The 12119-nt window shown below is 39.6% G+C and overlaps 1 protein-coding gene across 2 annotated transcripts in view; it reads right to left on the bottom strand.

The window, feature by feature from the left end:
* Positions 1-2334: 2334 nt before the first annotated feature.
* Positions 2335-12119, bottom strand: part of LOC144824366 (alanine--tRNA ligase, mitochondrial-like) — a 259848-nt gene continuing 250063 nt past the window's right edge. For both annotated transcript variants that reach the window (XM_078683478.1, XM_078683479.1), the window contains one exon: positions 2335-2733. In XM_078683478.1, the coding sequence (XP_078539604.1) occupies positions 2639-2733 (95 nt within the window). In that variant the 3' untranslated portion in view covers positions 2335-2638. The remainder of the gene's footprint in view (positions 2734-12119) is intronic.

The following is a 12119-nucleotide window of genomic DNA, read 5'->3' as shown; positions in this document are numbered from 1 at the left end:
AATGGGAAGGCATTCCGTAATTGGGACTGGCAATTATGCGAGTCGCTATTAAGGAATGTTTGGGAATTGGAAATACAGAACCAAACTAAAAGAAGCAACAGCGGGCCCTTGGTGCCGCACCTCACACCAGTTCCAAAAATTATTTCAAAGCACCGTGCAAACAAACCCTACGCCAGCTGATGGATGGCGTATCTGTGCTCCAGATCAAAAAGATTATTGAATAACGTGAGGGGTGCACAGTTTACAAATTCCAAAAAGTCAGAATGAAGTGGTAAAGTCACTTCTTTATTAGAAATGATTATTTTGATCTTTTAAAAACCATGCAGAACAGGATATCAGCCAACGCGTTTCGCTCTCAAACTGAGAGCTTCCTCAGGGCTGAAAACAAAGATAAAATATGACAAGATATAAACAACAAATACAATTGAACCAAATTTGTACAAACAAAAACGATGACACCCAGACCAAAAAATTAACAGTAAACAACATTGTTTTCACAACATAAGTGGGTTTATGGAAAAGTTTAACAAACCAAATGCATGTAGATACACCACATATAAGACATCTTTCGCAATGTACTTCTAATATTGCCACCAAGTATAATATTCAGTTTAAAAAACCAGAGAGAAACATAGAACAAACACAAATATTCAAACACAAATCAAAATAATTAAAAAGAATAATCAAGACACCTTTGAGTTGCCATTTTTCTAACCACTAGCCTGTTTGGACCCCATTTTATAATCCAGCCTTCTGTAAGATGTAAATCATATCTCATTGATCAAGAATCCTTGCAAGGACTCAAAAAAGGGAGTAAAACAGAGATACTAGTAGGGAAAAGGTCAAGAGATATGAGAAAGGGATGACAAAAAAATGGGACAGGAGTCCAAAGACATGTTTGAGGATGAAATCCGTAATGGAGAATGATATGTATAAGAATGTATAAAAGGCATATATGTATATGACATAAATGGTAAAATCCTATACTTTCCTGGTGGTCCAACTAGCAGCAGGAAGAAATAGATTCCCCAAACTGTAATGCTCAATGACATCAATGCTTACCAAAATAACTACAATCGGTCTGATCAAGGTTCACTAGTCCTTAGCGAAAAATGATGATACGGATATTCATTTCAGTAGTAGATCAGGCAGAAAATGAGTCGCAGTAGACGGAATGCTCCTAGTTGGATAGCCATATGAAGAGGAATAAACGATAAAGAAAGAAAAATAGTCAAGAAACCATCGGGCACATGCATCATTGTTAGTTTTTGCGATTCCTTATTTGCAAAAATTAAGGAATCGCAAATAAGGAATCGCAAAAAGCAATGCATCAATTTTTTCGCTATCTTTATGCGAATCGGTAAAATTCGCAATTTTTACCGATTCGCATAGAAATTGCGATTTCTTATGTGCGAATTCGCATTTTGCGAATTCGCAAATAGCGAAAAGACGCACATGATGCATCTCATAGTGATTGCTTCCTTTGAGCCTGCAGAGTAATTACAGCCACCTGCTGCATTTTTTCAAAGGCAGGAGTCTCTTGTGACAGTTGAAGCTGCTTTCTGTCCCTGGAGGAGGCTTTTGCTGAGCTTCTGTTGTGGAAATGGCTTCAGAAAATGTTTTGGAAGACACACAAGCAAGAAAAAGAAAAGTTAAATTTAGTGATAAGGAACTTGAAATTTTGATTGAGGAAGTGACAGCAAGGCAGGAAAAGCTGTTTGGGAAGCTGTCCCTCAAGGTTCCTGAGGGTGTGAAAAGGAAACTTTGGCTTGCCATTCAAGCCAAAGTAAATCCTGTGGGCGTAGCACATAGAGATATTAATAACCTGCAAAAAAGATGGTATGATCGGAGAAGTCGTGGAAAGGAAAGGTTAGCCACCCGCATCAAGAGTGCCAAGAAAACTGGAGGAGGAACACCAAAGGACAGGCCAAATACCCCCCTGGAGGACCTTGTTGAAGGGACCCTTACCCCTGAGGCAGTGATTGGAGTCATTGATATTGATACAGCTGCGCAAGCTGGCACTTCTCAAGGTAATTTTCTTTCATGTTCATTACAAATTTCATAGGCAACTCATTGAATTGTTGATGGGATTGTGGGAGATTGTTTTTGTTGAAATGCATGAGGACTATGTACAGGTTATTGGGATGGTGGTCTATTACAGTCATTTTGCCTGCTGAATGCAGTGCATCATGGAATTTGTAGTCTTACTTTCCAAGGTACAGGAGAAACAATTACAGGTTGCAATATAGAGAAAATTCACAGGAAGCATATTTAACTTTCATGTATAATGCACCTTTATTAGTCTTAAAAAGCAATTTCTTTAATGTACTTTCACAGACATTTCACATAGAGTAATACACATTTTGCACTCTCTTATTACTAGATGCAGATCTGGAAACAAACTTCATTGAATATGCAGAATCTTTTACTGAAGAACTGCTTAGCACAGCCACAAATAATAATGATCCTCAATCATCTCCAACAATACAAGGAAGAAATATGAGGCAAAGAGTGCGTCAAATTCAAGACTCAGACAGTAGTGAGCCATCAAATGCCCCTGTGACTGGTGATAATTCTGCTGCAACTCCTGCATCACAACCCAGACAAGGAAGAAGGAGACAAAGATTGCAGCATTTCTTCAGGCGTAGGCCACGTCCTGCACAGCATAGAAACAACTTAGATGAAGACTCCAGTGGTACTGTTCTTGAGAGGAAGCTTTTGAAAGTTCAACGTCTGCAGGGGAAGGACATAAGGGTGATGAAAGGAAGATTTAGCCACATGAGTGAAAGCATCAATGGCATCTCTAAGTGTCTCATTAAAATGTATACTGTCTTAGAAAAAACACAATTGGTAACTGGAGACAAATTGAACCGCATGACTGTAGCCTTAGAAAACATAAGTGCAGTGATTAAGGAACATCATGCTCATCATTCTTCTAAGTCTAGCACATCATTTTTAAATATGCAGTCATGTTGCAGAACCATGAGTAGGATGTGTAACAGCACTATGCAACTGAATAAGCATGCATTTTGCATGCAGAGGGACATGAGTAAATGCTGTGAGGAGTTTACCTCAGGGATGACGGCACTTCAAATTTTTGGACAAAACTTGCAAGCAAAGTCACCAGCCGTGAAATCATTTGAACCAGGAGTCACAGAAGTATGTTCAATAATGAATGCTGATGCAAATGCTTCAGAGGTGTGTGAACGCCGTAGCAACAGACAGAAGGGGAAAGCTAGTACAAAAGGCAGTGCATTAGTCATTGTTGGTAGTAAGGCTTTAGGTGTGCGCTGTAGGAAAGTTTGAAAATTCACAATGTACTACTCTGAAGCTTCACATCATATGACTTGAAGTACATATTTGTTTGTTATCAAAGGCAAATGTCAAAAATATATTTTTTGTAAACTTCCAATATGATGTTACTAAAAAACAACCATTCAATTTTTTTTACAAATTAATAAAAATAAGTTCATGCCATCTGCATAAAAGTGTCATACCTTTTCTTAAAAGAAATGTTCAGTCACTTCTGCCCTCCTTCACCTCCCCTCTGCTGCATCTGGGCCATGTACTCCTGCTTGAGGTTGGTGAGGTTGATTATTAAAGTTATGTAGAACATCCTCTGCATTCAATTCTAAACCCCTCTTTATGGCTACATTATGCAGCATGGCACAAACTGCAACAATTTTGCAGCAGACATCAGGACGGTATTGCAAAGCTCCTCCTGTTTTGTGTAATATGCGGAATCTTGATTTCAAAACACCAAAAGTCCTCTCTATTACATTGCGTGTTGCAATATGAGCATGATTGTATTGCTGCTCTTTGCGGGTACTTGGATTGAGATAGGGTGTCAGTATGAATGTTCTCACACTATATGCACTGTCACCTGTGGCATTATTAAAAGAGACACAAAATTCAGTGAGATGTAAAGTAAACCTTAGCAACAACCAAATGCACTGTTAATTTAAAATACATACCAAGCAAATATCCATCTCCAAAAAAACCAGCCTGCAGTTGGTCATAGATAGCACTATGCCTGAAAATGTAGGAGTCATGGGCACTTCCTGGATAGCTCGCAACCAAATCTGTGATGACTGCTTTTGAATTGCAAATAGCTTGAATATTGAGTGAATGGTAACTTTTTCTATTACGAAAAATGTACTCATTCTCTGATGGAGGACAAATTGGAACATGGGTCCCATCTATGCAGCCTATAACATGAGGAAAATGTGCCATGTTGTAAAAGTCCAATTTAGTTTGCAGCAATTCCTGCTGAGAAGTAGGAAAGGTAATGTAATGCCTAATCCTAAGTAACATGGCATCTAAAAAATCATTAACAAATCTGGAAAGGGAACTCTGGGACACCCCACCAGCTACAGCAATGACACCCTGAAAAGATCCAGAAGCAAGGAGATGGAGGGAACACAATACCTGGACATGGGTTGGAATGGCTTGGGTCCTACGTGTGGGTCTTTGTAAAATAGGGTCCAAATCTGTAATTAACTCCATAATAGAATCAATATTAAGCCTATATTTATCATAAATTTCAGCCTCTGTCTGTCCTAACAAAGTAATACGCAATCTGAAAATCCTTTCATTGATCCTCCTTCTCCTTATAGCTGCTGCCCTTAACCTCCTCCTATGTGCTACTGCAATCACTGCTGCCATTGTGAGATACTTTGCAAACCATTTTGGTAACCTTTATAAACTACTTTCATCATTCACACCTGCATCTTGTAAGAAAAAAAAATACCACCAGGTCAGAGTCATTCTAAAAATAAGAATTCCAAAAAGCGATTTCTTAAAAAAACGCTAATTGCGAATTTTCATGCATACATAAAACCACACTGAAAATGCAAATTCTTAAAAATAGCGAAAATGTAAGAAGTCGCTAAAAAAATTGCGACTCCTAAAAATGCGAAAACCTCTGTTACAGATGATGCATCCCAAACACTGAAAATGCATTCGCAAACGGGCAAAAATTGCGATTCGCACCGATTGCGAATGCATTTTCAAATGATGCATGTGCCCGCATAAGTACAGAAAAAATTAGTTTGTATACCGACAGTTAAAACTCCAACAATCCTGGAAATTTAAATGTCAGGTAACCTTCCCGTGGTGCCAAAGGGCAGTGGGTAGACTGCTTCCCAAATATATAATCTGTTTGTAAAAAAAAAAAAAAGAGACAAGAAAAGTGTATATAATAAGTATTTGTTAATATGTCCTGGGAGAAGTCACAATAGCCTATACGTTCGTAAATGACCGGAAAACGAAACACCTAGTTTGGGCAACTCCTTCAAAAGATGGGCCACTCCCAGATAACCAATCTGCAGTTCCAGCTCAAAATATCAACCGGAAAGAATCCGCATCGTATTCAAAATGACACACAACACACAGAACCCCCAATAAAGTCTGTAGGAACAAAAGGAAAAACTGAGTAAAATATTTATTCATTAAGAATTGCAATAACAGCAAGGCTGAAAAAAGCACCATGAAACACATAAGGAATTAATATTATAATATGCTATCCGGAAGAGACTTCATAGTATAATTGCATGCACAGACTAGTCCTCTCGGCTATATAAAATGATATACCTGTACCCTGTAGTGTAGGAAATATAGTGAGAAAACATTAAGCGAATATACTCCAATATAGATGTCTCAAAACGAAGGAATATTCCATACCCACAAATAAGTACACTCCATACAGTCCAGAGAAGTGGTGTGGCATTCCACAAATATTACAATTATGTGATAGTTGCACGGGTGGTGATAACTGCAGAGGAACAAAAAAGTTTTAATTTTTCAATTTTTCTCTGCCTCCAAGGTATCAAGGTAATACCCCTTATTGTACTATCACAAGATGGAGCAATTGATAATAGACATGGCCCCCCCCAAAAATATATATATATAAATATATATAAAAAATGATGTGTACCGTAACAACAAAGATGTTGGCCTATACCTAGGATATAAAGGGTCAAACCGAATCACCGGCCGTAAAAGATCTGGAGGGGCACCTGTATTGCATCACGTAATCCCTCAACCGGTACCCGCAACGAACAATATGCGTCAGTAAGTGGGGCATGCTCATATAGAGTAGGGAACCTCCTACATTCACATAAGTAAGAAAAAGAGACAGTCGAAAAGTTAAGGATTGCTCAGAGCAGCCGCCTAAGTATATGATAGTCATCTCTGCTGATTTGTACTATACATAATATCAGATTATCTTTGAAAACTACAGGTCCCAGCAGACCCCTTCCAAGTCCCATGCTAACAGGAAATACACCGTAAACCTCATGAGAAATTATACGTGCAGATTGTAAACGGTACAAGTATATGTACTGCCATGCGCCCCATAAAAAAGCAGATCCCAACAGTCCCCTTCTAAATGGCACATATAGACAGGATTTAATAGCGTGTTCCACCATGAATAGTAAACAACGGCCCAAAGTGCGAGTTCGCACAGTGAGCGATATCACCTAACCCCTCCGAGCTATATGATATACTAAAGCCCTTTCGGAGTCCCTTATCAGAAGATCAACAAAGTTAGAAAAACATATTGCAAAAAGAAATAGTGGATTTAACATCCCAACAAAACACAATATTAGTATAACCTAGAAATCATGCAAAAAGCAGCCGTCTACATTCTAGTGGTCCTTTTTTTCCCCAAATACCTGAAAATCCAGAAGAGAGGTTTGCTTACCATTCCCATGCTTGAAAGAGACCCCATAGAATCAACCAGTTTAAATCAGAAGTGCTGTGTACGTCACTCGAGTCTCGTCCAATCATAATGGGATCATGGCCCATGGCCCGGTTAAAAGACTAAGGAGACTGTGTTATTTTCAGCCGCCTTCATGGAGTGGTGGCAAAGATCATTATATACATCCAGAAGTGGAATTTCAGCTTAATTGGAGATTGGAAAAAGGAGCAGAATTGAGTCCACAAACAAGAAAATTTGTACTTGACGAAATATTATAGCTGTCATAATATTCTGAAGCGACGACATGAGAGGGCTCAATAGAATATAATTGAACCATGATAGTCAACGCGCTGTTAAATTGTAGCGCCCCGTCATAGAGACCCATTTCCAAAAACCGCAAATAGTGAAGCCATCCCTTTCAAATAGCGTAAGATCTGTTGCCAAGGTGACTATAACATCCCTGCGTCTGCATGCTTGTAATTGTGTCATAAAATGCCAAGTAGTAATCCTGCTCAATCTTTGTAGCAATGTTGGAAAGTATAATAGCGGGATGGCATGAATAGGAAATCGTGAATTATTTTGGTAAAGTTTTTTCTCGAAGTTTGCGATAACTAAGATCTACCCTGTTTCTAGTTGCCGTCTAGTAGGGCACGACTTGTAATTGAAACAACAATGACCCCAAATGGACACCATGTTGGAACTGGCTAAAAGGATTGACAGAGAGCAAGAGAATAGAGTTTACCCTATTGGGAGCAACAATTTCTAATCTCCATAGGGCAATTACTATTCAACGTAAATAAGAATAATATTAAAATTCAAGGTGGCATATTCAACTCAAGTGCGAGTAGTATTCTAATCAAGATGGCATAATCACGTCCTAAAAAGATGAAATGAAAAGTGCTAATATTGATACGTGGCAGGGAAAGCAATACTAAACAGTTATAAGAACGAGCGTACCACAATTGTCAGCTTTTAAGTTGAGTGGTACGGAAAATTAACTCCTGTGATCCCGACCAATTCATAGACTTTATAGGGTCAGTATAGAGATCAAAAGGAGAGCAAGTAGGACATGTGTCAGAACCCCAAAACGGAATGGTCAAGTGATTTCCACTCTCCAGTGGCAATCCCGCAAGAAAAACAATGTCCATTTTCATTTGTGCAATGAATGGAGAGTACTGGTTCACAATATGAACCTCAAGATGGCCGCCTCTAATGATTGTGGTTTGGCGGTCTAGTTGTTTACGGTTTTGCAGGTGCTTCAGGTGATGTTAGGCACGCGAACGGCAACTGCCATGCACTTCACCTGAGAATTTGCCGAGTCAGTCAAGTGTTCCAGAGTTCCTTTGAAGTAATTTTCGAGAGAGCAGTTTTGACATGCAGTAATGTTTAGCGCATTAGAAGTTCGTAGAGAGATAAGTCCATGAGTGCTAGAATTCCTAAGCTTCAAGTTAAATTTACCTGATATCAGAATCCTTCCAACCATCATCACGAGGCCTCCACCGGAAGCAGTACACTCAAATGAAAGACAGCACCAAAGCAACAGACGAAGAGGAAAGAAGATCCAGATAAGTCATTGAGTTTCGAAATAAATATTTGAACACTGATTTACAGATGGTTACGGATATTTTGAATAAGAAATGAAAAGACGCATACCTGTGTAAAGAGTTCTGGATAAACTTCTGAGAGAAGAAAAAGAACAAGCAATATTACATCTAGTTACAGAATTTAGAATTGGTTTATTACACTTATAGAGCAGAGTAGCATTTAGTCTCTAGATAACTAGTTTAGAAGTTAGTTTACAAATAGGAAAATAGGCACATATAAATGTAGTGTAGGAAGTAGTACAGAGAAGAATTTACTAACTGAATATGGAAGATGTACAGTCGTCGAATATATGAAAAGAGGCAAGAGTCTAAACATTCGAGTTGTAGAAAGACAGAAAAAATCAGAAAGTTAATAATCAATCTCGTTACTGTCGTTTTCTGCACAAAAGGTAGAAAACCCTCAGGAAGACATAAAAGAAGAGAAGCACATCTCTGGACAAAATAGGTAAAGAATTCCACAGAGCAGAAATAAACAGAATAGAGTAGTGTAGGAACTTAAAGAGTAATCAATCTGTTATCGTTACCTAGGTTTCTCTGAATTCGAAGTCTGTAGGACGGACTAGACAAGAGAAGCAGAGGAAGAGATCCAGAGCAGTCTCTTCTACCAATTTTCCTATTTTATCCACTCCCCCTTCCCCCTGGAGGGTTTCAGAGAGTCAAGTTCTAAGACAGGCTCTAGGGAATCTTTCAGAGGGAGTCGGGAACTATCGTCTGAGCTCCTGAGCAAGTCCCCAGCCGGGAGAGTAAAGAATAATCAACTTCTGCTCCTGCGCAAGTTTCCAGTGGTAAGAATTCACTTAGTCTCTGACAGAGTGAAGTGCCCACGTTTATATTTGCGCCTGAGCAGAAATGGCAGAAGGAATCAATATGCAGAATTTGGGAACAGTTCTAGAAGCAATCAAAAAAGAATTAGTGGCGGTTATAGAGGATAATCAGAGTCTTAGGCAAGAGGTAATAAATGCCAGGAAAGAAACTTCATAATTGGCTGAGAGAATGGGAGGGTCATTGAGTTCAGGAAGAGAAAATGTTAGCACACTCGCGGAGGGTTACCAATAGATTGACCACTCAAGTAATTAATTCGCTATCCCTGGTCATTTCTTTAGCACCCCCTGAGAGATTTAGTGGGGACCCTCAAAAGGCACAGATATTCCTTACCCAATGCTCACTCCATTTCATGTGCCGCCCTTCCATTAATCCTGATGCACAGTCAAGAGTGGTGTTTGCCCTGTCATATTTGAGTGGAGATTCAGCTTCGTGGTCACTGCCATTGGTTTCTAGAGATGATCCTATCCTGCAAAATTATGATGAGTTCAAAAAAGAGTTCTTGCGAATTTTTGACCAAAGAAGAATCTCCCTGGCAGTAGACAACGAATTATTGGAACTGTGGCTAGGAAATCGAGATCTGGTAGCCTACTTAGCCCAATTCAACAAGGTAGTAGTGGAAACCAGCTGGCCGGAGAGTAGAAGAGCTGCATTATTTTATCGAGGTTTACGCAATGAACTTAAAGATGTGTTAGCCCAAATACCCAATCAACCTACAGAAGTTTCAGAACTGATTGACTTGGTATTAGAAATCGACTTTCACCAAGGCGAAAGAAAAGGCGAAAAGAGAAGAGATTTTAAGCCCATCATTCCAAGATTCGATAGAGCTAAGTCAGAGAATAACCGAAGTCAACAGGGGCAAGCAAATGTCGAACCTATGCAGATAGGAACCATTAGAGGTCCTTTGACTAAGGAAGAGAAGGAGAAGAGGAGAGCTGGAAATTTGTGTATGTATTGTGGATCTAACGATCATTTTATATGGAACTGCCCAAGAAAGTCAAAGACCTCATTCAAGCTGAAGGAAAACTAGCAGGACCATCTGTGGTAGGAGTTGAACGGTGGATGCAACGTTGAAGACAACTCCACAAGAACACCAATTGGCAAATACGTTACAATCTTCTACACCCCATTTGATTTTATCTGTGGAAATAAGATTCAGATCAATTGTTCTAACTGAAGTTTCCGTAATGGTAGACTCTGGAGCAACAGGAAATTTCTGCGATTTGAAATTTGCAGTGAAGGTTGGGTTAAAGTCGATCCCAAAGACAAGGAGTGAACCTTTGAGAGCAGTAGATGGTACCAACCTTTCGTCTGGACCCATCGTGAGTCACACTGAGCCAATGCAAATGATATCTATTGAGGGCCATGAAGAGGAAATCCAATTTAATTTGATTGATGCCCCACAGTTTCAAATAATTTTGGGGTTACTTTGGTTAACTGAGAATAACCTCACAATAAATTAGAGTACTCTAACCATAACTATGTATTCAGTTTACTGTCAGGAAAATTGCTTTGATGGATGTGAAAAGAATTGTAAAGCTAATCCTGCTCTGTCTCTTTGCATGGCTGATGCGTCTGTATGCATAATCAATTCTCAAGAAATACCTCTCGAATATCAGGATTTTGCAAATGTTTTTGATGAGAAAGAAGCTGAGTAATTACCACCTCATCGGGTCAACGATTGCAAAATCGACCTCGAGCCCGGAGCTAACTTGCCATGTAGTAGGGTATATGCCTTAACAGAAAAAGAGCATCTACACCTGAAAAAGTATCTGGATAAATATCTGCCAAATGGTTTCATACGACCATCTCAATCTCCAGTGTCGTCGCCTTTGTTCTTCATACCAAAGAAGGAAGGAGATCTGAGGACTGTATTGATTACCGCGCTATGAATAAAATCACCAGAAGAATCAATACCCGCTCCCTCTTATCTCAGTATTACTGGACCAAGTGAAGGGAGCACAAATGTATACAAAGTTAGATCTGCGGGATGACTTCCACTTGGTGAGGATAAAGGAAGGCGATGAGTGGAAGAGCGCCTTCAGAACAAAATTCGGATTGTTTGAATATCAAGTTATGCCTTATGGCTTGTGCAATGCCCCTGCGGCCTTTCAGCACTTTATTAATGATGTCCTCAGCGAGTTCATCGACCAATGTGCAATTGTGTACACTGATGACATTTTAATCTATTCTAACGACAAGAGTAAGCATCCAGAACAAGTGAGAGGAGTACTACAGAAGCTTAGAGAGAATAGATTATTTGTGAAACCAGGAAAATGCGCCTTTAATGTCTCTGAAATAGAGTTTCTGGGATTCATTCTCTCGCCCACTGGAATGAAGATGGATGAACGTAAAATTCAGGCAGCGGTGGACTGGAAGTCTCCTACCAGCGTGAAGGAGGTGCAAAGCTTTATCGGATTTGCAAACTTCTACAGGAGATTCATAAAGGAATTTTCGCAGAAAATACTCCGGCTGACGAAACTGCTAAAGAAGGGGGTCCGTTTTGAATGGTCGGAGGAAGTGGAAGACGCATTTACAATGTTAAAGAAATGTTTTACTTCTGCTCCAGTGCTGCTTCATGCTGACCAGAGATAACCATTTTATGTGGAAACAGATGCCTCAGATCAAGCAGTGGGTGGTGTCCTATCCCAGAGACATAAGGTAACAGGGCAGTTGCAACCAGTCGCTTATAGGTCCAGGAAACTCACGCCAGCAGAAGTGAATTATACCATATATGACCACCAAAGGCCCTGATTTTGTAATAAAAAAGGAGCTTTGGAGTATACCATTTCCTACTGAAAGGTAATATTTCTCTCTATGTGTTCCCATCCCTGGCGTGTCACACAGTTTGGTGCTTACTTTCCCTCCATGTTAAAGAACAGTAGATGTTTCAGCACCCAGGCTAATGTGCTGCATAGCTAAATACATATAAGGTCACAAAGGCGAGAGCGATTGCATTGCAAATGCTTGTTGCTTTAGGTATTCCTTTTTTT

This window comes from Lissotriton helveticus, chromosome 3_1 (genome assembly GCF_964261635.1).
Source record: "Lissotriton helveticus chromosome 3_1, aLisHel1.1, whole genome shotgun sequence".
Classification (NCBI taxonomy): Eukaryota; Metazoa; Chordata; class Amphibia; order Caudata; family Salamandridae; genus Lissotriton; species Lissotriton helveticus.
This window is presented reverse-complemented; position numbering and strand designations above follow the sequence as displayed.